At 48.1% G+C, this 24,748-nt stretch overlaps 1 protein-coding gene across 1 annotated transcript; it reads left to right on the top strand.

The window, feature by feature from the left end:
* The first annotated feature begins 6,822 nt into the window (after positions 1-6,822).
* Positions 6,823-20,348, top strand: TMEM98 (transmembrane protein 98). The gene is made up of 7 exons (XM_016152546.2): positions 6,823-7,268; positions 9,794-9,991; positions 11,209-11,340; positions 12,307-12,340; positions 14,544-14,659; positions 17,071-17,130; positions 18,398-20,348. Exons 1-7 carry the CDS (start codon positions 6,838-6,840, stop codon positions 18,603-18,605), a joined length of 1,179 nt encoding a protein of 392 aa, XP_016008032.2. The 5' UTR covers positions 6,823-6,837; the 3' UTR covers positions 18,606-20,348.
* Positions 20,349-24,748: the final 4,400 nt, after the last annotated feature.

Below are 24,748 nucleotides of genomic sequence, written 5' to 3' on the forward strand. Positions count from 1 at the left end.
AAAAAAAATTTTAAGCACCCCTACCTTGATTTATAGGAACTGAAAAATAAAGTGAAAAGGGATCTGTTTGCTCTTTGAGTATAAGACTTATGGTGCTGATTATCTATGTAGCACTTAGTATAATATATATAATAAGTATCAAATGTGCAGGCTGGTCTCAACTGTGGAAAAAACAAGACAGTTATAATAGTGTTGTGAAAATATAATAATTTAGGAGCAGAAAGAATAAATGGGCTGATGTGCTTTAGATGTGAGGGTCTGGGAAAGTCTGGGTAGGTGACATGCTGGAAGAGAAGGTGCTAAGCATGGGGAAAGAGTCCGGGCTCGGAGAACAACAGCCTGAGCAAAGGTCCAAGGGAGTCAGAAGAGCTTTTAGTTTGTTAGAGACGCAGAAGATCTCAAGCCTGTAAAGTGAGTCTCAAGGAAGGATCCTCTCTCTCCAGCACCCTTTAGTGTTAGCTAAACCATGAGGGCACTTGCTTGAGAAGCAAAGGTGACACCCAGTGACCACTCCTTGAAGCTACCCTCTTGGGTTGAGATTGTCAGTGGCCCCTGAAGCAACCTGGTATAAATTAACCGTGGCGGGGCCGGGCGGGGGGAGGGTTGTTTTGCTTCGCCTGGGAGGCATTCAGCTCTCCTTATTTCTTTCTATAGCTGTCTCTCACAGGAGCCTATGCTACAGGCCCTACACTCTCTGGGGATGGAGAGGCTACTGCTCAGGTGGATGACTAGAAGTGGACAGTTAGGGCGCTGAAGGCAATTTGGGAGCTATTAGTTCAGACCTGGGCTTCTTCTCTGCTAGGTTCCTGCTTTCCTGGGGATCCGGAACAAGCGTCCTGGGATGGCTGTGGGCATTCCCAAAGCCCTGCTAGGGTTTAGACACAAGCTTCTTCTAGCCCGCAGTTGTCCTAGGAAACTGTCATCCAGCTGACTAAAGAGCTGAGTGTGGGCTCCCCGCTCTCCACCTCTTCCTGAGTGTTGCCCATCCTCGGGAACTAAGAGAGTCCCTGTGTCTCCGTATCTGCCTAGGTGCCTCCTGACCCAAGTACTGGAATCTGGCTTAGTCTAGAGGGAAACCTGGGTTCCTCCTTGAGTCCTGCCACCCATCATAGGTATTGAGCTTGACATCTGGGCCAAGGAGTTGGGTGTCCCTTAGCTAGGGGCCGTCCCACCAACAGGGAAATACAAAGAAGTCCAAGATAGGATACCTAACCCCCTTTGCAATGACCAAAGTTACTTTCACTGTTCTAATTACCTTTTACCATGATCTGCTGTTTATCTTTCACTTTAAGTGGTTAGCAAATCAGGTTTTAAGCCTAAGCACAAAAAGGTGAAATGAAGATGTGTTGCTGAGGTGTGAACCCTGGAATGAGGCAGGTGAAGAAGATGGTTTCTAAGGTCAAGAAATGGAAAACGACTGTCTGACTTAACTTCTAACCTTCTTCCCCTCTCTCATCTCACAATCCCCAGTTTGAACTTGACTTTGAACTTAGGGGGAACCTGGTGTAGTAGAAAGAGTCTGCACTGAAATCATAGTTAGGTAATCACTTGACCTGTTTCCACATTTGCAAAGTGGTAATGGTAATGCCCAGTGCACATTGTTGTGGTGAAAGTTAAGTTAATGTACATGAAAATTAACGACATATATGAGAGTATTTCTTACACTAACATAGTGCTTTGGTTTAAAGGATTATTATTAGATATTTATACCAAGGTAGATTTCATAAATTTTAAGGAGAAAGAAAAAAAACTTTAATGACAGAGAAATTTCATTAGAGGCGGGGAACTCCCAGTCACTAAGGAATCCATCATAGGCAAGGTGATGGCTAATGTCCCTTCCAAGACTGAGAGAGCACAGAGTCCTGAAGGAGGGTCTGAGAAGAACACACACAGGACTTGGAGTCAGATGGACTTAACGCACATCCGGCCAGCCAGTTACTAGCTGTGGCTCCTTCCACAAATCGTTGAAGCTCGCAGATTCTCCGTGCCCCCTGTGCGAAGGAGAGATAATTCCTATCTTCCAGAGCTGGATGCTCGGTGAAAGGGATTTTGAAAAACCATTAATTCAGGTCATTCAAAACCAAATATTTGGGGTATGCTCTATGCTCGATGGCAGGGCACAGCTTTCAGACAGGCAATTCCAGTTCAAGTCTCAGCTTTACTAGCCGTAGAAATGTATTTAACTTCTTTGAGCCCTAGTTTCCTCATTTGTAAGGTGAGGGAAAACAACACCTACATTCAGGGATTCTGGTAGTAATTATGGAGTCTGTGTAAAGTACTTAGCACAGTACTGGCACATAAAAAAGTCTAAAAAGTGGCAGCCACTGTGTTTTATACAATCGTGCTGAAACATTAAAAAAAGGGGGATGCCAATGGGTCGAATTTAAAGCCGGAGACCCTTACTGATAACATTAAATCCATTCTCAACTGCATTAAATAAAATATGAGATGTTATTTCCCCTTATACACACCTGCCCATTAGTGACTCCCTAAACACTTAAAGCAAGAAAGAGTTCCGTTGACTCTATAGAGGTGGTAAAATACTACAATGGACAAGACAGGAAGGCTGTGAAGTCTGTCTTCAGAGCTTTCAGAAAAATCTTTTGCCTCATTTCTCTCCCCATTGCCCAGGTTCGTATGCCTGTACGTCCCCTGGGGAAATCTCTGTTTACCGTCTCTATGTCCACTGTGCCAGTTGCCTTGACTTAGAGGAAATGCAAACTTGGCCTTTGTCCCCAGTGGGGATCCTGGCCCAGCCCTGAGCTGCAGCCCTCCCTCCTCCAGCCTCACCTCCACCCGCCCCCGCCTCAGCCCCCCCCAATTCTCCCCACCCCCATGCTCCATGCTCCGCCTTGCGCCTTGCTCAGGCCAGCCGCCAGGGCCGCAGTTCTGAGAGTTTGCAGGCTTTTGCTCCTGCAAGGGGGACAAGCCATGGCTTCACCATGGTCTCTGTCCATAGTCATGCCCATAGCTCAGAGAAGGCCTGACCTGCCTGTACACAACCCCTCCCCACGTGGCCTCTCTCCTCAGAAAGCTGTTCGCTAGCCCATAAAAGGGCCCAAACACTTAAAGCGAGCATGGACTCACAGTCAAACTAGGGATTTTAAATTGTGACTAATGCAGCTCAACCTTCCTTTCTTTCCAATGCACGTGCCTTGCCCTCTGTGAGCATTTCTGTGGGCTTAACCCTCCTGTCGTAAGCCTCCCAGTGGCTGCCACACTCCAGGTTTCTGGAAGCTGGGGATGGGTTTAGAGTTCCTATCTCCACTGTAGAATGACAGTGACAAAAGCGTTAGTTTCACTTCTTCCACAAGTGCTTATTGAACACCTACTAAGTGCCAGGCACTGTTCTAGATACTGGAGGTCGGCAGAAAATGAGACAGTAAAGTCCCTGTCTTCATGAAACTTATATTCGGGAAGGAGAGAAACAAATGAATATTTAGTGCATTGTCAGGTAGTGACAAGAGTGGCTAAAAAAGCACAACAGGGCGAGGGGAGTGTGGACAATGGGAGGTGCTGCTTTAGATGCTGTCATCAGGGAAGACTTCTCTGTGGAGGTGACCCTTAAGCAGACACTTGAGCAAAGAGAGGGAGGGAGCCATGGGAATGACGGTGCTAGGGATTCCAGGCAGAGGGCACAGCAATGCCCTGAGGTAGGGTGAGTTGGGCATGTTTGAGGAACGTCTAGGAGGCCCCATTTTTTTCTACCATACTGTGAAGAACACTTTTTGTTATAAAATATATATAACATAAGCGTTACCATTTTAGCCATTTTAAAGACTACAGTTCACCTACATTAAGTACATTCATAATGATGTGCAATCATCACCACCATCCATCCCCAGCACAGTTTCCATCTTCCCAAACTGAAACTCTGTACCTAGGAAACAATAGCTCCCCATTCCTCCCTCCCCGCAGTCCCCTGTAACCACCATTCTAATTCCTATGCGGTAAGTACTTTAAGCTTATCATTTCATTTAATCCTCAGAACAACTGTGGGCTGTAGGTTTTACTGCAATGCCCATTCTACAGATGGGAAACTCAGACTGAGTGAACTGTCTGGGGTCACACAGCTACTGCGTGGAGGAGGCAGGCCTCAAATGGTGATTTTTTTGGCTCAGGCTCCTACTTGTAACCGGCTACCTGGTAGGGGTAAAGGATGCCACTCTCCTGCCCTTCTGATGGCCCAGAGGTGGGCCAGGAGGGTTTATCCCAAGGGTTATAAGCAGTGTGAGGAGCTTTTCTTGCTGGGACAGGAGGGGTTTGTTGCACTTGACTGGTTTTATCTGTCTGGCAGGAAGGGGCTGCTGCCCAGACACGGGCTGGAGGTGGATATTGCAGTTTCCTAGTTTGGGTTGTAGGGGCTTTGGTGCCAGGGAGTCTTGTCTATTCCTTGCTCTACCATTTACAAACTGAAAGAGTTTGAGGAACTTGCCTTACCCCTCCGAGTCTACTTCCTCCCTTGCAAATATAATTATCCTGACTTTTCAGGGTTGGTGAGAAGATCAAATGAAATAAGGCATGAGAGATGCCTAATCAGTGTCTGGTACATAGTAGGTGCTCAACAAATGTTCATCCCTTGCCTGGGCAGAGCATGAGCTTCACCCACTGGCCAGAAACCAGCTTCTTCCCTCTTCACCATGGTCAGCACCATTTCCAACCTGCTGGCTTCTCATTTCTAATCATAGGGTTTGGCCCTCGATCGGGGGACCCTTGCTACACAGTTTGATATTCAGACTGCCTGGAGAGAGGCCATATGTAGGGGTGTTTGAATTTTGGGTGCAGTCCAACAACCCATCCCTCTTACTTTTGCTGGGGGAAAATCTTCTTGCCTGCAGAAATATACGAAGGTTGGATACTGCCTGCGTCTCGCTTCGCACAGTGCAAGCAGACAGGGCGAGGTCCTACCCAGGACTTTGAACCTGGAATAAAGGATAAAGTCGAAAGGAGGGTCACAATCATTTCAGGGCAGCGGCACTCAGTCCCTAGAGCCCCTGTGGTGCCTATTTCCTAATCTGAGCCTCAGGCTCACACTGATTCTGTGCGCACCCCATGTCCTTTCAAGTACCCTTTCCACTTGGAACAATCTATCAGTTTCTGTTGCTTACAGGTAAGAACACTGATTGTCACACAAGGTCTTCTCAAATCAAGCCAGAGAAACTTCAGGGCATTAAGATGGCAGGAGTTTCCAGAAGTGCAGAAGCAGCTGGCTAGGAGAGGCACTGGCCCAACTTTGGTTGCTCCTCTGTCCTCCCAGCGCTGGGTAGTGGGTGGTTAAATGAGGCATTTACCCAGTCAGCTCCACACAGCAGCTGAACCAGCCTGCCTGCTTTCTTTCTTTCTTTCTTTCTTTCTTTCTTTCTTTCTTTCTTTCTTTCTTTCTTTCTTTCTTTCTTTCTTTCTTCTTTCTGTTCGTTAGCTTATTTTGGTAAGTCCTTTCCACTTGTGTTATAAACTTTCCAAGGTTAAAACTTTCTTTACATCTCTCCTATAGAGTCATAAATGCCTAAACCACCCAAAGCAAAAATAGAGCTCAGTTCTTCTCAAAGTATCTCCCAGAAATGGAGACTCCTATTGTCCCCCGTCACCCATTCTAATGTTTGCTGCTTTGTCGTGGGCCCATTTTCCTTACAAAGATTGCAGTTCCTTCATAAAAGCACTTTAGAGAGTAATAAAACCATTGATCAGCCTTCTCATTCCTTAGTGCCAATGGAGAGGAAACTAAAGCTGCCCACAGGGACCGGCAGTCAACAAAGAGAGTGAGGAGTGGCTGCATGTGCTTCTGTCGTAAGCACTGGGGAAGGTGGTGAGCCTCGCAAGCGTGGGGACAGCGGCCGCCACTCTTCTTCTGACTGCTGCTATCAATGGAATGTAGGCTGCATTTTCAGAGATCTTATGAATTTTCCAGAGAAGCTGGAAATCTAGAGATACAAATGAAATTCCTGATTTTTAAAAATGTTGGCAACTAATTTGAATATTTCAAAACTGTAAGCCAAAAAAAAAAAAAAAAAAGCCTCTGTGGACTTGATGGCTAGAGGGCTACCAGTTTGCAGGCCTGCATTAAGCTGCCTGGGACCGAGTCTCAATCCTTTGTACTTGTCACCTGACCTTAAAATGGTGAACTGGTCCCCTTGCCCTCAGCCCCAGGCTTTAGTTGGCCCTGGTCCTGCCTCTTCTTCACAGGGCTAGGAGTTCAAGGGCCTATAGAGATGGCCATCTAGAGTGCATGCTTCATAGACCATGCTCCTGGTTCCCTGGACTTGAGCTCTCTGCCCAAGAAGCCCCCAGCCTGCTTCCAGGCCATACATGGACCTCCGTCCTTTCAAGACACCCTGCACAGCCTGGTGTGGGCATCTTTAGGGATGTCCAGGGGATGGTTGTTTGCAAAGTGGGGGCTGTGTCCCTGTCAATGCATGTGAGACCCCCTTTGGTATGGGATGCAGTTGAGTGTGAACAGTGGGGACTGGACTGTCAACCAGGGTCCTGCATTTCTACTCTTGCCCCTGGCAGGGCAATTGTTAAGGTTGGGCTTGTCTGCCCAGCTGGGGTAAGGCTGTAATAAGAGCTAGCTGTCACTGATTCGCATTCACCTTGGGCCAGGCACTCTTAAATGCACTGCTTGCATCACATCATTTGACCCTTATATCAACTCTGAGGATGCTTCCAAGTTGTGTTGCCTCATTTTACATATAAAGAAGCCAAGGCACAGAGAAGTACAATAAGTTGTCCACAGATAGACAGTGGCAGAGCCAGGATTTAAACCAGACGGTGTGTAGCTGAGCAGACTCCCTCAAAGACTGTGGGAAATGCTCATGCTCCCCAGCCCCCCCTGGACGGATGGACAGCCTCGGTGGGGGTCGGGGGTTGGGGGTTGGGGTGGCAGGGACCCTTCACGTCTCTCTGTACTCTGCCTGCTCTGGCCTGACTCCCCAGGAGCGCGAGAACCGCCTGTCGGGTGTCGGAGTGACTGCCTCCCAGCTGCCCAGGCCTCCCGCAGCCCCAACCCCCTGCCCGCCTGGGGGCCTGGTGGCGACGGCGGCGCCTGGCAGCTGGGGATTTGGATGCTCGGCTGGGGTCTCCCCCTCCCGCTCCACCGCCAGGGGTTTGGCCGCGTCGGGGGCTTATCTTGATTCCTTCGGACAGCCCAGCTCCTTCCCGGCATGCCCCGCTCGCCGGAGCCGCCCGGGAGTCCCGCGCCCGGACTTTGCCATCGGCAGGGGGCCGGCCGCGGGAGCGCCGCGGAATGCATCCTGCACACGCAGCTTGAGGTGGGTGAACCTTGCCGCCCCGGAGCTGCGAGCGAGGGGCCGCGGGCGAGTCGCACAGCCCAGTCCTTCGGGAGGGGCGCGCTGGGGCGGGCGGCCACGGTCCGGGGAATCAGGGCGCCAGCTCAGTCGCCGCCTTGGGGGAGGGGAGCCCCGGTCGGGCCGCCGCTTTGTTGGAGCCGTGGTGCCAGCGCGGGTTCAATCCCGGCGCTCACAAGTTGGGGAAAGTTGGAGCTGCGCGCTCGGGAGCCCTGCGCGGCGCACGCCGGGGCGGTGGGGCGTCCCTCTCTGAGTCCTGGGTATTGAGGTGGGTATTCCGAGTGGCCAGGCAGGGGGAAAGAGGTAGGGTCTAGGGTCTGTATTATCCTTTCGGATTTAAAACCCAATAGAAGGGAAGGGGGGCGGGGCAGAAAGAGAGAAAGAGAGAGAGTGAGAAAGAAACTCATCTTGAGACACACAGAAGAATACACAAACCGGTAAAAGGAACACTCATACAGATCACGCAGATCACAGAGAAAGACGGCAGAAACGCGCAGAAGGCTCATACACACTGGGAGAAGCACTCAAATGCACAGGAAGTCAGGAAACAAAGAGGGTGGTCTTGGAGGCCATGGGAGCAGGGGGAGGGAGGGGAGAGGAAATACTGAGAAGGGGAGAGCGAGATCGAGGGGGGGAGAAGACGTGGGGAGTGGAGAGGAAAAGGGGAGGGGATGGAGCGAGAGAAACGGGAGAGGGAGGCAAGAAAAAGGACTAAAGGAGATAGCCCTTTAGGAGGGACTGAGAAACTGGAAAACACTGAGGCAGGCCCTGCCAGCCCTCTGCACAATCAGAGGTACAGACGTGAAAGAGACCCTAGCCTTCTCACTCTTGTGGGCAAGTGAGTTCCAGGCGGGGGAGCAGTTATGTGAGACCTCTATGAGAGGCCTCCTTGGCACTATGAGCCAGTAAAGTCTCCTACCTTGTCCACCTTGCAAACTCCTACTCATCCCTCAAAACCCAGCTTACGCATCACCTGCCTTGTGAAGAAGGCTTTCCCAGAAAATGTCACGCAAGCACAGTTATTCTCCTTTCTGTGTACCTCTGCATGTGGCACAGGCAAATGGAATTAAGGAGCTGGGCAGGAGCTAGACAAGCAGACAAACGGCAAACATCTATCTGCTTGTCTGCCTTTCCCCCAGCTCCTCAAGGTTTGGGACCCATATCTTATTTATCTCCAATCTCCAGAATCCAGTGCTTGGCACAGAGTAGATGATCAATAAACACTTGTCGATTGGCACTGGGAACATTTGGACCCTCTATGATGTTGAACATAGAATTAAATATAAATAGAGGAGATGTACTATCCTGTGTTCATTTCTTTAATAAAGGAAAAGGAAATTTGGGTCATGACATAAAATGCTTCTTGCTTCTCTTGAGGCCCTCAGGTCATTGCAGGTGACTTGGGGCGGGGAGGGGAAGGAACCCTTTTTTTTGCAGGTGGAGAAATTAATGCCCAGAGAGGGGAGGAGACTTGCTCAAAGGGACACAAGTGGGAGGCCTGCATTGAGACAACGTTGGGAATACATGTTTCTCTGAGATGCCCTTGTTCCTCTGTCCTATGAGTTTATTTTATCATTAAAAATGATATTTAATTTTTTTATTTGTGAATTTAAGTTGGCATTCAATATTATTTTATATTAATTTCAGGTGTATGGCAAAGTAGTTAGATATTCATATAACTTACAAAGTGATCCCCCAGATTAATCTAGTACCCACCTGGCACTACACAGAGTTATTACAATATTATTGACCATATTCCCTATGCTGTTCTTTATATCTCTGTGACTATTTTGTAACTACCACTTTGTACTTCTTAATCCCTTCACCGTTTTCACCCAGCCCTTTGAGTTTAAAATAGGTGTGAAAGAACCTTCTGAATGAAAACAAGCAATAGGCATTGAACACTAATACCAGTTTTAAGTTTCCAATACTAAAACTGACAATCGAAACTTTTCTCAGAGTTTTTAGAATTCTCTTTTCTATTTAGAAAGGAAAGTGAATGTTCATCTCAGTTTAAGTGGCTGAATTTCTGCTTTCTGACCGTATAAACTTAGATAAATTACTTAACCTCCCTGAACCCCAGTTTTCTCAACTGTAAGATGGGGGTAACGATACCTACCTCATAGGATCATTAATGCACAAAGTGCCTGACACCGAGGAAACACTCAGTAAATAGGGTTCCGCCCTCTTCGGAGGTGGTATTCTTCCGTGCACTTGCTGTGGATGTGAAGGCAACAGTGCTAATGAAAATGTTCATTTTTGTCCCAGGACAAAAGTCCACCTGGTCTGACTGGGGAGCAAACTCTTTTAATAAAGGAAAAGGCAAATTTGGGGCATGATGTAAAGTGCCTCTTGATTCTGTTTAGGCCTTCGGGTCTCTGCAGGTGATTTGGGGCAACCTAACTCCCTACTCCCGCCCCCTTCCCTCCTTTCTCCCCGCAGCAGGTAAGACCCCACTGCCCCACTCTCTTTTGCTGCTTCTTTACCAGGCCTTCGGTCTTTCAAGCTTCACCCCATGCGCGAGATGTGACCGGGACTGAGGGAGCCACCAGAACCATGGAGACCGTGGTGATTGTTGCCATAGGGGTGCTAGCCACTATCTTTCTGGCCTCATTTGCAGCCTTGGTGGTGGTGTGCAGGCAGCGCTACTGCCGGCCTCGAGACCTGCTGCAGCGCTATGATTCCAAGTGAGTGGGCCCGGGGAGGGGAAGGAGGAGAGAGGGTCTGCGCCCTGGGGCTCCAACAGAAGAAGAAAGAAGTTTGGTGCCCGGCAAGTCCGCAAGTCCGGTTCAGCCTTTTAATCTCTACAATGGTACCTAAAAGTCTTCCCAATAAAGGCCTCAGAGCTAAAGAATGTTGCTTAAGCACCTGCCACCCCCCACCCCCCACAATATCCTGAGCTCCCTCTGACTCTGTCTCTGAACTAATGAGAAAGTGACTGAACGTGTTCACCTAGCATAAAGGTATGGCCATCTATCCAAGACTGGCTCCTCATTTAGCATTTGGACAAGCCACATCCCTTTCCAACCAAAAAGCTCCTAGGAACAGAAATCCAATGCCCGCACTCCAGCCACGCGTCTAAGCAACAGACACACGGTGGTGTGAAATCCCAGCATAGGACTGTCTCAGTGCAGATCTCTTTAGGGCACGCTTTGCGTGAAATGTATTTCGTAAGCAAGATTCCATTTTCAGTTAGGGGTGTTTTAATTGATAGATCCTTAAGGGACCATGGACCCTAACCCTTAGTTTCTCTTGCCCGTCTATCTGAATCCTATCAGTGTTTCTGTGAGTGGTTAATAATTAGTAAATGCCCACTTTTATGACACAGGAAAGCTCTGCTATTGAAAAGAATGCTATGGTGTCTCATGTTTTAAGGAACCCCATCGTAAAGTAGCAAGCAGTTACTTCTCCCACTTCTCCAGTATAACTAGGACGGGGTGGAGTTATGGAATGGATGAAGGGTGGTTTGCAAGAGTGATTCTGCAGACCAGGTTGGGGGTACAAGTAGATTTGGGAGATAGGAACTTCAGCATCTCTGTAAAAGGTAGACTTGAAGGGAAGATAAGTTACAAAAGGATACTATTTTGTCCTAAAGAAACAGTTTTAACGCATCTTAGTAATTTCTGTGGTTGTAGCCACAATCGTTTCTTTTTCTTAGTGGCTGATCTTGTTCTGTGTCCCTTTCGTTTTAGTGCCCCGGCCTTCCTCCTCGACTTACTGTCTAGCCATGTGCCCTGCACATAACTGCAGTGACACTAGGGTTAGGTTTGGATCCAGGACATTTGATCCCTGCTTTAACTTAATCGCCCCCTTCATCGTTTTGGCGGGTACGTGGGTCTCCATGAGGAGAGGGTCAGCAGCAGTCATTCATCATGAATCCGCTTCCCTGGGCTTTTCCTTCCAGGCCCATTGTGGACCTCATCGGTGCCATGGAGACCCAGTCTGAGCCCTCTGAGTTAGAACTGGACGATGTTGTCATCACCAACCCCCACATCGAGGCCATTCTGGAGAATGAAGACTGGATTGAAGATGCTTCGTAAGGCCTTGGGGGTGGTTTGCTTTCCTGCACCCCACTGGGGATGGTGACAGGGCTTCTGGTGCTGGTCTCTTGCTTCCTTTGCCAGAGCACTTGACTGGGCATCCAGGAGCACTGTGTCACTTTCTGCTCTTTCCCTTGCCCTCACAAGGGAGGAAATCAGAATAAGACATGATAGTATTTGTCCGGAACCCCCATTTTGTAGACTTGAACTCTGAGGCCTATAGATGTGTGGCAAGAGTTGTTACAAAGTCAACCTGCTGTGCTTGGCTTTCTTTGGGGTGCCCATGAATTCGACACCCAGGCACAATGGATAAAGCCTTTGTCTTCAGTGTCCTCAGAGATCTCTCCATCCACCGCAAGCCTCTATGAGTGCAGAAGCACATGCCATTGCATTCCCTCATCATGTAGTCATTCATTCACCAGGCGGATGTTTGCGGGGCATTGTGTACAGGGCACTAGGCCAGGCACTGCCGATATGAAACTGGTGGTGGAGACAGAATTCTACTCAATGAGTATCTCAGAAACAGTAGGGGGCTCTCTGCACTGTGCGGTGGGCACATGGAGGACGGACACAATGTCTAGAGTTGCCTGGGGTGGGGAGGTGGGGATGGATTTCATGAAGGATATCACAGAGGAGGTATCTTTTGACTTGGGTCTTAAAAGATGAGGAGTTCACCAGGCTGAGCATAAAAGGAAGGTTGTTCTGGGCAGAAGGACCCGTATCAGAAGCTAGAGCATCACTTGACTGGTGGAGAGTAGCACTAACTAGAAGAGTCGGTTGGGTGGGGTCGGGAGGGAAAGGGAAGGGAGAGGAGGTGCTTCCTCGTTGACCTCATGGACTTGTTCATTTTAACAGAGGCATTCCTGCTGTCAGGTGGTGTCCAGGTGTGTCAGAGCTAGGTGAGGAGTGGGGGTGATGGCTGGAGGGAGGCGGGCACTGACAAATTCTTCTTGTTTCCCCAGGGGTCTCATGTCCCACTGCATTGCCATCTTGAAGGTAATGTTCCTTGATTCCCCAGAAGAAAAGGGGGTGGTCACTGAAGCACCCCTGTGCACAGTTAGAGTTGGAAAGGGCCTTAGGGAGGGCGCGAACCCTTGCAAGACGCCTTCCTTAACATGCCTGCAACTTGGAGTTTCTGTTGTTTACCTGCACTCCTGCATCAGCAGTCTGCTATACTTCAGAATTCTCGAGGTCCTTTCAGAGGCTTTATTTCATCTGGTCCTCGTAATACAGTGACCCATAGGAAAGACCGCATAGGTAGTCACCAGCCACATTTTCACCGACTGTGCAGAAAGCTGGGTGCCCGAGACTGTGTAGCTGCTGAGGGGACAATGGGGTTTCCCACCGTCTCCCTGGGCACTTTCTTTCATCAGCAGAGAGCTCAGTCTCTACAGTAATTTGAGTTCTGCATCTGTACTTCTCCAATAACTAGAAAGTTCTTTACCATCCCTTGTTGGCTGTGACAGTAGTTTGTTGGCTGTGACAGTAGTCGGCCAAATGGGACAATCAATGTTAAAAAATCCAAACTATGAGCACTTCAACTTGAAGTCAGGGCCTTGAGGTCCCCACACTTCAGGGGTGAGGGGAGGGCCAGAAGCAGAGGTGGCGGGCAGGGCTAGGCTCTTCTAAGAAATTACACAGGCAACTTCAGTTAGTTATGTCCTAAACACAGAGCATCCAGGAGGTTTTAGGTGTTGAGAGACTTTCAAGCCAAGATGTTCTCACACAGTTTTAATGCCTACAGCCTCCAGGACTGGGTGGAAAATTACATCCGAATTGCATTTTGGGTAATTTTTATAGTTCAGGGTAATTTTTATAGATTCTGCATTTGTTTTTCAATTCTCACTGGATACTATCCTACCTAATAGAATAATAATAATATTGAAATATTTGTCCAGTTACAAATATTGTCAGTTTCTTCACTTCAGTAACCTGGGAAACCACATGTTTATCTTTTTGCCTAATAATTATTCGAGATTTCAAAAGAGACAGCTTTATCTCTTCTTCACTGTCATTCAGTTCAATATATTAAAAAGTCTTTCATCCCAGCGCTTCTTCAGCTATCTCCCTTGGGGGACAAAGAAATGCCTAGTAGGAAATTATTGTCACCGAGTCCAGGCTTATTATTTAATTCCAAAAAGCTCTTTGGGCATAGCTACGGTTGCGGATAGAGGTAGGTATAATGTCTAGAGCAATAATGCCTTATTACATTTCCTTCTCCTAACCAGGATGTGTCCTGGCACTGGGTTTTGTCCCCTGCCCTTGCCTGTTAGGGACAATAAGTGGCATCTTGAGGCCCTGTATGAATCAGCTGGAAGGAATCTCATTAGATTGGAATCAATGGTTCATCCATTCTGGGGACCTCAGATTAAAGAAGGGGCTCTTACCTTCCTACTGAGATCTTAAGATGCTTTTGCTTGTCCACCTGCCCTTGAGTCCCTGTGGTGGGGCCTCCAGGGAGGGGGTTGGGGTTTCTCCTGGATAGGCTTTGGGGTTTCTTTCTGTCTTCTCTTTTCTAGCCCCAAGTGTAAGGAAGGCAATAGACCTTCTTTGCCAGGGACAGAGGCACATCCAGGTGCTCACATCAGAGGAGTGGAAGGGGGGAACAAAGCTTTGGGGTGGCCAGCACTGTTGGTAGATGATGAGAAAGGCCATGGGTCATAGTCTTGCCTTTTACCTGTTTCCCCCTCCCCCAAAGCTGTTTCATTATCATCTTGACAAACATGCTAATATATTACCCTAGAAAATTGTTGAAATAAGTGCCACTTTTGAAATAAGTGCCATTTTAAAATAGTGCTTAAAGGGAACAGTTGTCCTTTGTTCAGCCATGATTCTGAGGGCACCACAAAGTACGGGAATAGAAAGTAGATTTTTTCACCTTAAATGAGATGGTGAAATTAGAACACATGGTTTTTCTTAGACAGATTATTTCAGCTTTTACTTCTTTAAGTCACAACCCGGACCCTGATCTGAGGTTCCTATCCGTCCCTCCTCACCCGGCCATTCTCAGCTTTTGCCTCTTTCACCCCATTTCTTCTCACCTCTGTGTATTTTTCATTTCAATTTATCCATTAGGTTAGGGGGCCCAGCTGCGGGATGGGACCCAAGGTGGGAGTCGTATTTGTCTTTCTGGGGGTGGCAGAAGCCATTGGGGGAGCTAGGTTATTCCTCATCACGTCTTTCCTCCTTGCTGTCTTAGATCTGTCACACTCTGACAGAAAAACTTGTTGCCATGACAATGGGCTCAGGGGCCAAAATGAAGACTTCAGCCAGTGTCAGCGACATCATCGTGGTGGCCAAGCGGATCAGTCCCAGGTGAGAAGTCAGGGCCTTGAGGTCCAGTGGGGGAGGGGAGGGCCAGAAGCTGAGGTGACAGGCAGGACCAGGCTCTTCTAAGACATTACACAGGCAACTTCAGTTAGTTATGTCCTAAACACAGAGCATCCAAGAGGTTGCTCAAGCTAAGATATTGTCACATCTCTAGCACGCTCCTCTCCAGTAGCTGTTTTGGGAAATTCCAGCATATAATAGTGCTGACTTTTCTGTTCCATAGACCCCACTGTGGCTGCTCCCTGTTTCTCAGTCCTCCACCAGCTGGGGCTGCTTTCCTTCCCTTTGCCACTCCTTTCTCCCAGGCTCTGGGCCAGTAAGCGCATTTCCCACTGGTGCCCACACGCCCACATGCAATGACCTTCTGGCCATGTCCTGTCCCCCACCCATATCTGTATTGGAGACTGGTTTAGGGGCAGCTGTCACCCCACTGCCCCATCCATGGCCCAACCAGCAACCTCCAGGCGCGGGTGGGAAGTGAAGCCATACGTCATTCAGATCTCCCAAATTCCAGGCGTCTGCAGAATCCCATGTGGGAGGCAACCAGCAGATTGCAGTCAACAGCTACATGCCACTCCCCCACCCCCCAAATGTGGGCTCAATTTAGAGAAGAAAAATAAAACCCTTTTCTTAGAGAGAAAGGCTGTATTAAGTGTGTGCTGTCATCTGGTGGCTGGTATGTGGATGTGCCTGAGTCGGGTGTTGTCCCTGTCCAGGATGTTTTCTTCATCAGCACATGGCCTCATTGCTGGGAGGGCGACTCCATATCCTTGGTGGGAATAATGGCACCCCCTCTGAGTTCCAGGGGTCCTCTCTTTCCTGGTTGCATGGCCTTGGGTACATCATGATGAACCAGCCCTCTGATAGAATATGGAAGAGTTGGTGCGCTTGAACTCTGTCCAGAGAGTTCAGTGAGTTGAGAACGTGGGAGGGACTCGGCCCAGAACAGTTCTTGGCTTTCTCTGGAGCTGTCCTGGGTGGATGTAGCTACATGACTCATATCAGCCTAGGTTGGCCTCTGGCCTGAAAGACCCTCTAACCCAGGCTCAGGGCAAGCGCCAGACCTTCCCCGGGCCACCCATTATTGGTAAAGACTCTGCATTGCTCATATCTGCTGGACCTTCATTATGCTTCCTGTCACTTCTAAGAGCCACTCCAGGGAGGCAGACAAATTCACATGATTTAAGGCAGGGTTCAAGGCAGCACTGCTAGGATGGGGAGGAAAGAGGCTGAGATTCCTGAGGATGAGTGAGGTCCTGGGTGATCAGGATGAGCAGAGTGCTAGAGCGAGGGTGTGACCTTGCTCAGGGGCGGCCTGACCTGGCGCCGGCTGGGCCATCCTAGCTCCAGGACTACCTCCAGCATGTTCTCTGCCATAATTCATTCCGGGTTCTTGCTTTGTCTTTTTGCCCTCACACTTCTTTCTCCTTCTGGCTATTTTTGTCCCCATTGTTTTTCTTGCTTCAATTATTCCATATTGTGTTGATAGCATATTAGTTTCAAGGAGGGTAGCTTCAGCTCCAGGGCATTGTGTGGAAAGGGGCTGGCTAAGACAGAGGCTGAGAGTGACCCTGCCTCTGCCTTTCCTCACCAGCCCCTCAGCCCTGGGACAAGAACATTTAAGGACAACTATTTTCAAGTGCATTTAGCAATCAAACAATACATCACTATTTTTTCTTCCTGATTATCAAGTAGTCCAAGAGCAAAAATTTGGAATAAGACCTTATACCATGCAAATCAGAATGAATTGTTCCTTTCTGAACTAGATTTAAAAAAGAGATACGGTGGAACAGTTTGAACCCAAATTAAACTTGCAGGTTGTTTTTTTTTTTTTAAATGTTCTGTATAACTACCTTTAACCATGGTTTGCTTTTTTAACATGAAAATAATAAATTCTTGTAAAAATTAAAACATAGAAATTGATTATTTGGAAAGAAGTACCCTCCTAATTCCATCCTCTCCCAGTTTCTGTTGGTAACAATATTGAGTAGTGAGTGTTTCTCCAGACTTCTCTCTGTATTTCATAGCTTTTTATTTATTTTTATGTAAATGGATCAATCAAACTTTATATGTTGTTTGGCAATTTCCCTTTTTAATTTAGTAGTTTATCTATGTTCAAGATGAACATCCCAGATATTTGAATGTGTACTTTTTAAACCATTAATACTACTACAACCAAACCAGAAAACAAAATGTTCTCTAAACTGAACCTGAAGTCTTTCTAAGTCTCTGTCAGAGAATGTAAAAGCTGTTAGGGAAAGAACCGCTAAAGACTAGGGCTTAAATATCAAAAGAGAAAAATTGGTCTAAAGAAAGGTAGAAAGGAAGGAAGGAGTAAAGGAGATTAGGAGAGCAAAATACTGAAAACCCTTTGCCTCCCCTTTGCTTCCCCTCAGAGTGGACGATGTTGTGAAATCGATGTACCCTCCGCTGGACCCAAAGCTTCTGGATGCACGGTGAGAGCGGTGGAGTGGTCGTCCCTCCCTCCATGCTGGAGGCTCACCATGTGATCAGATCTGTGCGGTCTGCTGTTGGGTTGTTGAGGAGAGGGCTGTTTTGCTGGCTTCCCGGGCTATCCTGGACCTTGGGTACCATTCACTGCAGTGTGATTGGTCAGCCAACCAGGGAGCTGACACTGGCTGGGTAATCAAGGATGGTCCTCTTCCTGATACCTGGGAGAAGTAAGAGCTAGTTTAGATTTTGAGTTTTTATTACACGCTAAGTCCTATCTGCTCCTTCCCTCCCTTCCATTTCTCCCGTCGCTCTCTCTGCTCTTTGGACCCTGGAAGCGGACGCGCCTTAGCTGGCAGCCACTCACTGGGTCAGTGGGGCAGGTGGTGAGCAGGGCAATGAGAGCGAAGTGACAAATCAGCTAACGCTGTGCTCACCTTCCACAGGACAGACCCAGGAACACCGCTCTTGTGATCCTCCCCTAATACGCAGAGCGTACTTAGCCTTTTGAGATTGCTGTCTTCCTGTGCCAGATGTAAACCCATTTTCAAAAACCAGATTCTTTGCTTCTTGGATTTATTTGACGGAGTCATAGATCCATGGTGTAACAATTGCCTGCTGGGCGGAGGTTTCTCTGCCCTGCTCCTGTTGCCGCGCTGCTGTGTGTCCTTGGGCTCGTGATCCGTAGTACATCCAAATGCATCTGGCACACTCGCTGTGTAAAATATATTCACAGTGACTCTTTCAATGCTGATTTTTTTAAAAAACCCTCCTCAATTGGGTTTTCAATTAAATTTTTTCTTTTAGAGTAGGGTAAACCAGCCCTGGGCTTTATCGATTCAGAATCCATAAGGGATGCTCAAGGTGGGGGTATGGATAGCCAATCTTTAAATGGGCAGCAGTTGGATGTGCTCGTCCAATTTACTATATCCAAATTGTCCCACAAAGTACCCTTCTGAGAGAGATTAATAGGAATGCTACAGAAAGTGGGCTCCACCTACTTAAATAAGCTAGTGAGATACAACATACTATATTCTCCCCTTAGAGTTTATCATGCACATCAAAGGCTCTGAGAAGGGCTTCAGTTAACCTTGTTTAAATTAGCCATTCCCAAATTTATTTGAGCATGGAACCATCTTTAAATTACATGCTTACTAACCTCCTAAGGAAGGTACTCCAATTTGGGGGACATTGGTCTAGAATCTATCCATTTGGGCTTTGGTACAAAGTCCCTTATTTCCTAGGGAACCTGATCCTTTTTTTTTTTCCTAGGACAACTGCCCTGCTCCTGTCTGTTAGTCATCTGGTGCTGGTGACCAGGAATGCCTGCCACCTGACTGGAGGCCTGGATTGGATTGACCAGTCACTGTCAGCTGCTGAGGAGCACTTGGAAGTCCTTCGAGAAGCAGCCCTGGCTTCTGAGCCTGAAAAAGGCTTGCCAGGCCCTGAAGGCTTCCTGCAGGAGCAGTCAGCCATTTAGTGCCTGCTGGTCAGCAGCTGACCACAACGGCCAGCCTGTTGCTGTCTCTGGGCAGCTCGGCCGAGCCTTCCACATTTTCCTGTAGTTAGTCGTTCTCCTCGGGAGTCCAGTAAAGCAAGAGAGCCCCAGTCAGTTGATGGCCTCCATTGTAGTTGCAAATGATGGTTGATGAGAGGCAGTCTAATACCATGGTTGGGGGAGATGGCATCGCCATCTGTGCAGCACACCTTTGAAAACTGGTAGACTGTAAGCTGTATTTAGCTCGCCTAGTGTTTTCAAGAAAATTGAGCCACTGTCTAAGAGTCAGGAGGTCTTTACATTACAATCAGTATTTCTGGCTTCTCTTAAACAATCAGAAGGTGAGGCAACTCCGATCTGCATTTTCAAAATCGATTGGAACTAAGTAGGAGTTCCCTCTTTTGACAAGACTCTGTCACCTGGCCTGTTTCATTTATTTGTATTATTTCCCTGGTCCCTGAGGTATCTGAATCCTTCTTCCCCTTCACAGGTGTGGGTTTGGAGGTGAGCACTACAGAGTTGATTATTCCCTTTTTATCTTTATGCCTGCAATTTTACCTAGCTACCACTAGGTGGATAGTAAACATATACTTAGATTTCTCTCAAGTGTGTGGTTATTGAGTCAAATTCAAATGCATGTGGAACCTACTTGTCTGAGAGCTGAGGATGGAAGGAGAGAGTTTAGGAATCCCGAGGATGCCTTGTGAATGTGGCTCAAAATGAAATATGTAAAGACCCCTGAGTTCAGGCAGAGGCGAAGATACCACCATAAAGTACTTTCCGTCTTAGCAATGACATCCATGAAGGATGTGTTCCCCTTTTTTTTGACATCGTTTTGTTTTGCAATTATTGAAAGATGAGTTTTTTTGTTTGTTTGTTTTGTTTTTATGACTTGAGACCTTTGTGGGAACTGGGATCACAACTGCATAATCAAAACATTTATCCAAATTGCATAATTTCCATCATAAGTGTCAGAACTTCTTTCCAGGTTCTCAGAGCCACCCTCACTCTTGGGAGAGGGCCTTAGCTGGGAGACTGCCCTGGTTCATATCTGATACTGTTAAGCGTGTTTGGAGCTCCATATCTGTTCTTATTTCATTTTCTCTGCCCTAACTCAAGTCATCCAACCACTCGGTCTGATTCTGGAGAACTAGGGGCCCATATTCCCAAGTCTAAGATCAGGTTCTTGCTTGTTATCGACATGTATCATTGGACACATTTCATTTTCTCCTGGAAAGTGGAGTGCATCTCACCAGCACAATGGGTACCAGTTTCCACCTGTGGGGAAGAAGTCAGGAGAGGGAAGCTGGAGCTTAACTCTCATGGACCGAAGGATGGATTCCTGATTATAGGGGATACCTTGTTGGATGTCCCCTTCCATCAGCCCTGAATAGGTGCTTCCTGTCCTGCTTGTCACCTGTGAGTGGGAAATGTCCACGAAGTCCTCTGCATTCTAAATTGGACCAGAGGCCTAAGTCAAGGAGAAGCAACCCTGAACTGGCCTCTCAGATATGATTCGCCAGGTGGAGAAGTTTCCCCTGAAGTGACACCCACTGTCACCTTCTCTGAGCCCTGGAAGTTCCTGGCACACCTGCCTCCTGAAGCTCTGAGACGCTGCCCTTTCAGTTTCCAAGAGAGGTTGCTAGATGGTAGGACCTCTGATTCCACTGCCATGTAGTTTTTCCTTTGTCGCCAGTGTGGGATAAATTAGAAGTCTCTGGATAAGGTTGGTGTTGGTGGCTGATGATTGCGGTAGAAGTACCTTTTTTTTTTTGGTAGGAGGCAGCCTCATGCCTCTAAGCACTTTGGACATTGGTCGAAGTTGCCTCCTCCCTGGGAAGGGGCTGGTTGGCAAGCACCTGGTTCCAGCCAAGAGTGATTTTTCAAAGAATGGACACATCCCAAGCTCCTAGTTCACTAGGGTATACGTGTATAGTGGTAGATCTTTTCTTCCAAGACCCCCACCTTGGAGTAGGAGCATTGGACTCAAATTCTGAATGAAGAAGGAGTTAAGGATAGGAATTGAGTGTGAGAAAAGCAAGATCTTTGAAATCAGACAGAATTAGGTTCAAATTTGGCCTCAGTCATTTACTGTGTGAGCTTGAACGAGTTATTCAACTTCTCTAGTTCTTAGCTCTTTCACCTGTAAAATCAAGGCTACTACCTCATTGGGTTGGTATGCGAATCAAATGAAATGGTGTATGTGAAATGCTCTATTGTGTGCCTGGTACTAATTAACACACATTAACCCTCCTTTCCTCAAGCCCCCTGCTCCCATGCCCTGATGCTGCTGACTCAGATGGTATCACCTCAGTTACTGTGGTTCTGTCAAAGCAGAGGCTTCCGTTCATGAGCTTTGGAACTGAGTAGCCCAAAATTTGAAATCATTGCAGCCTTGTCACTGCCCTACCCCAAGTATGTTCAGGGCTGCAGACAATCAAAGCTCTTAGCCTCTTATCAGTGTTCCTGGGGTTAACTGCTCAAGCTCACATTCCTCCAGAGCAGGGCGCAGGGAGCCTCCTCCAGCTTGTGAAATCTCCCAGATGGAACTCATGTTCCTGGCATCCAGCTTGCCCTGGTGCTTACCCTGACCTGCCTCACTCCAGGAGTGCCTCCTCAGAGACTGTGTGCCTACATGAGCCTAATCTTTAGAAAATGACTTGCAGTTCAAAGCCCCTCAGTTGCTTTATGACCTCAAACTTTTGGGGAGTGTCAAATGAAGAATTCTCATCTATTTCCTCCTTTCCCTCCCTTCTGAGCTCCTCCCTCCACTCCTCCCTCCCACAAATATCAACTGTTTGCTTATTCTGGGGGGAAGCGTGAAACCATAGAAAGGGTTTAACTAGGGGAGTGATTTGGTCAGAAATGCAATTTAGAGAGACTCATTTACTTCATACCTAGTGCTAGGTGCTGGGGATATGAAACAAAAGGCATAAGCCTGATCCTTAAGAAGCAAAAAAGAGACAAACGAGCATCTGATTGAACTACAACTGGCCAGTCCAGTGAGGGAGGGATGCATAACAGGGGGAAAAGGGTGGTGGTGTCCTAGATAGTCAGGGAAGACACCTGGGAGGAGCTGATGCCCGAGTCGGAGACTTGGCAATGGGTCAGAGAGGTGTTCTGGGCAGACTAGATGATGTGGGAAAGGTCCGGGGCCAAGAGAACATGGCTCATTTGAGAAATGTGGGTGATTGCGTGGTAGTGGGAGCGGAGCTAACTGTTTCCTATAATGTTTGAAGGTTGTTTCCTTCCCATAGTAGGTAAAGGCCTTTTCAATGTCACGGCTGACTTGGCACAGAGCACTGGCCCTGGTCAGTCACTCCCCTTATGGCTTGCCAACCAGTCAAAATATAGAAAATGGGGAAACTGCATGACAGGTATGAAAGGAAGCCCCACTGCGATCGGGGCTCATTCTTTGGATGTGAATCCGCTGAGCCGGTGCCGGCACGAATAAATGCTACTTCCTGCTTATTGCCTTGATGCCCGGTTTCTCTGTCTGAGCATGCTGCAACATTTATGGGGGCTTGTCTGGGATTCGGAGATGTGAGTTTTCACCTCCCTTGTTGTCGGGGTTTGGCCCCTGGGACAATGGAAGAAGCGAACTCCACCTGGTGCCAGTGGACCTGTTGTCTGTAGTGGAAAACAACTCTTCCAGCAGACGGGAGCAGTAGCTCTGAGAACACGACGGAACCTGGTGAGGCACCGGAACCAACTCAAGAGCACCGCCTGACAGAGTAGTGAGGACCTGGGTCCAGGTGTCTGACCTGACCCTAAAGAGGCAAAAGGGGAGTCTGTTCAACTCCTAAAGTCACCTAAGTAGCCTCTGGAGGGAGACTAAACTGTGACCTCTCAGGTATTTTGGGCGGAGGGTGATGTTTGAATGACGAGTGCCTGAGTAAATGAGATGCGGCCTTCCCCCGAAGCGAGAGTTGAGCCTTTATCCGTGGGTCTGTGGCGAATCTCATATGGCTTAGGGTTGTATCACTGGATCCTTGCAAGGAGTTTACTCCAGTGATCTGAGTCGGGAGTTTATATCAACCCACCAATTGCTAAGAGGCACCTGAAATATCCCCACAAGGGGAGCAGCCGGAGATGTGCAAAGTGAACCCCTGAGCACTTGTGCGTCACTGTCACATGGGTGGATAATGGGTGGACAAGAGAATAAGCAGACCCCCTTAAAGAATTTTAAGGAGGGCTTTTCAGGAGGTTTATGGTGTGGACTTCATCCCCCAGAAACTTCGTGCTTTTCGTGAGATAGACTGGCCCTCATTTGATGTGGGTGGCGGTGAGAAGGATCCCTGGGGTCTGCCAGGTCATAGTAGGGAATCTTGGTCATCCAGACCAGTTCCCCTATATTGATAGTTGGCAGGATGTGGTCCTGACCCAACCCCCTTGGTTTAGAACCTGTCTAGAAGGGAATTGCAGAGTAATGTTAGCCTGGGCCACTGCAACTTCCAAATGCTGAACTAAAGAAACCAGTCTCGCCAAGTGCTCCGCCATCTCCTGTCCTGACCCACTATGGCCTGACCGAAACCCAACTAAAAGCAGCAGTCTCTAGAGGAGAGGCCCTCCAATTACCCCTGCTTGAAACACGGGGCACCATATACGATGTCCAGGATGGCCACATACAGAGCGGCCAAAGCACCTTTGTGCACTATCATCCAGACGCATAAGCTCACCTGGGCCGGTTGCCGCCAGCTCCTCCTGACCGTCTTCAATACCAGCGAGTCACCCAGGATGCTTTAAATTGGCTAGAAGAACATGTCCTGGCAGGGACCTTAAATGTTCAGGTCTATGCCCCAAACCAGTTCCCCAAGGAGGACCCTCAATGAGATCTCAATGAGGACAGGGCACTCTAGATGTTCGAGCACTATCAGGAGCTCTCCTAAGCAGTCTGAAAGATGGAGGGAAGATAGCCATGAATATGAGTAAGACCTTGGAAGTACTTCAGGGAGCCGAGGAAAGCCCAAGCCAATTCTCTGAGATGCTGTGTGAGGTGTTGTGCCTTTGACCCAGATGAAGCCTGAAAAACAGAGGATGGTTAATGAAGCTTTTGTTGATCAGGCCCAGGGTGACATAGGCACAAACTGCAAAAATTGGAGGGCTTTGCTAGTATGAACAGCAGTCAATCATTAGAGGTGGCAACGAAAGTGTTCGTCAATTAAGACCAAGAAGCCCGATGGGAGGCAGACCAAAAAATGAGACTCCTGGAGAGGCACCCCAAAGGGCCGGCGATGGGGCCAAAGAGAAGGTGATGGGAAGAATCACGTCACTCAGAAATGAGGTTGGGGTGGGACCAATGCACTCATTGCCACCAAAAGGGTCACTGGAAAAATGAGTGCCCCCAAGAGTTGGGGAGTTATCAGCCCGCTCCAGGCCCAAAAGGAAGAGGCCAAGTGTTCCAAGGATGGTACCAGCTGACATGGCAACCACCCAAGGCCCCAGAAGATGATTTTGTTGGCTTGGCTGCCCTGGGAGACTATGAAGAAGAGTAGGTAAGACTGGGCTCCATTCTGTTAGGCCCAGGAGCCTATGGTCCAAATGACTGTAGGGGGGTAATCTATTAACTTTATGGTAGATACGGGGACAGAACATTCTGTGGTGACTCATCCCATAGGCCTCTTTTTAGTGAGACAAACCACCATTATCGGGGCTACGGGCAGCCAGACTCATTGCCTTTTCCTTCTGCCCCGATGATGCTGTTCTCTGTCTCAGTGAAACCCCTTTACGAGGACACAAAGGGGGTCAAATAAGATCCCTTAGTGTGGGAACAGGCACAACAAAATGCCTTTGAAGACATTAAGCAAGCTCTACCCTTTGAGGACCTAGAAGTAGACCTCAATGAGATGCCCCGATCCTGGGGCTATAAGTATCTCTTGGCCCTTGTGTGCTCATATTCCAGTTGGGTAGAGGCTTACTCCACCCAGACTGAGAAGGCCTGAGAAGTAGCCAGATTACTCCTCCGAGAAATTGTTCTACGATTTGGCCTACCAATTACCATTGGCTCAATAATGGACCAACCTTGCATACCACCTATCGACCAGAGTTCGGGACAGGTAGAATGCATACACAGGACCCTTAAGACTCAGTTGTGGAAACTATGTCAGGAGACACATCTACATTGT

Source organism: Rousettus aegyptiacus, unplaced genomic scaffold (assembly GCF_014176215.1).
Source record: "Rousettus aegyptiacus isolate mRouAeg1 unplaced genomic scaffold, mRouAeg1.p scaffold_m13_p_6, whole genome shotgun sequence".
Lineage (NCBI taxonomy): Eukaryota > Metazoa > Chordata > Mammalia > Chiroptera > Pteropodidae > Rousettus > Rousettus aegyptiacus.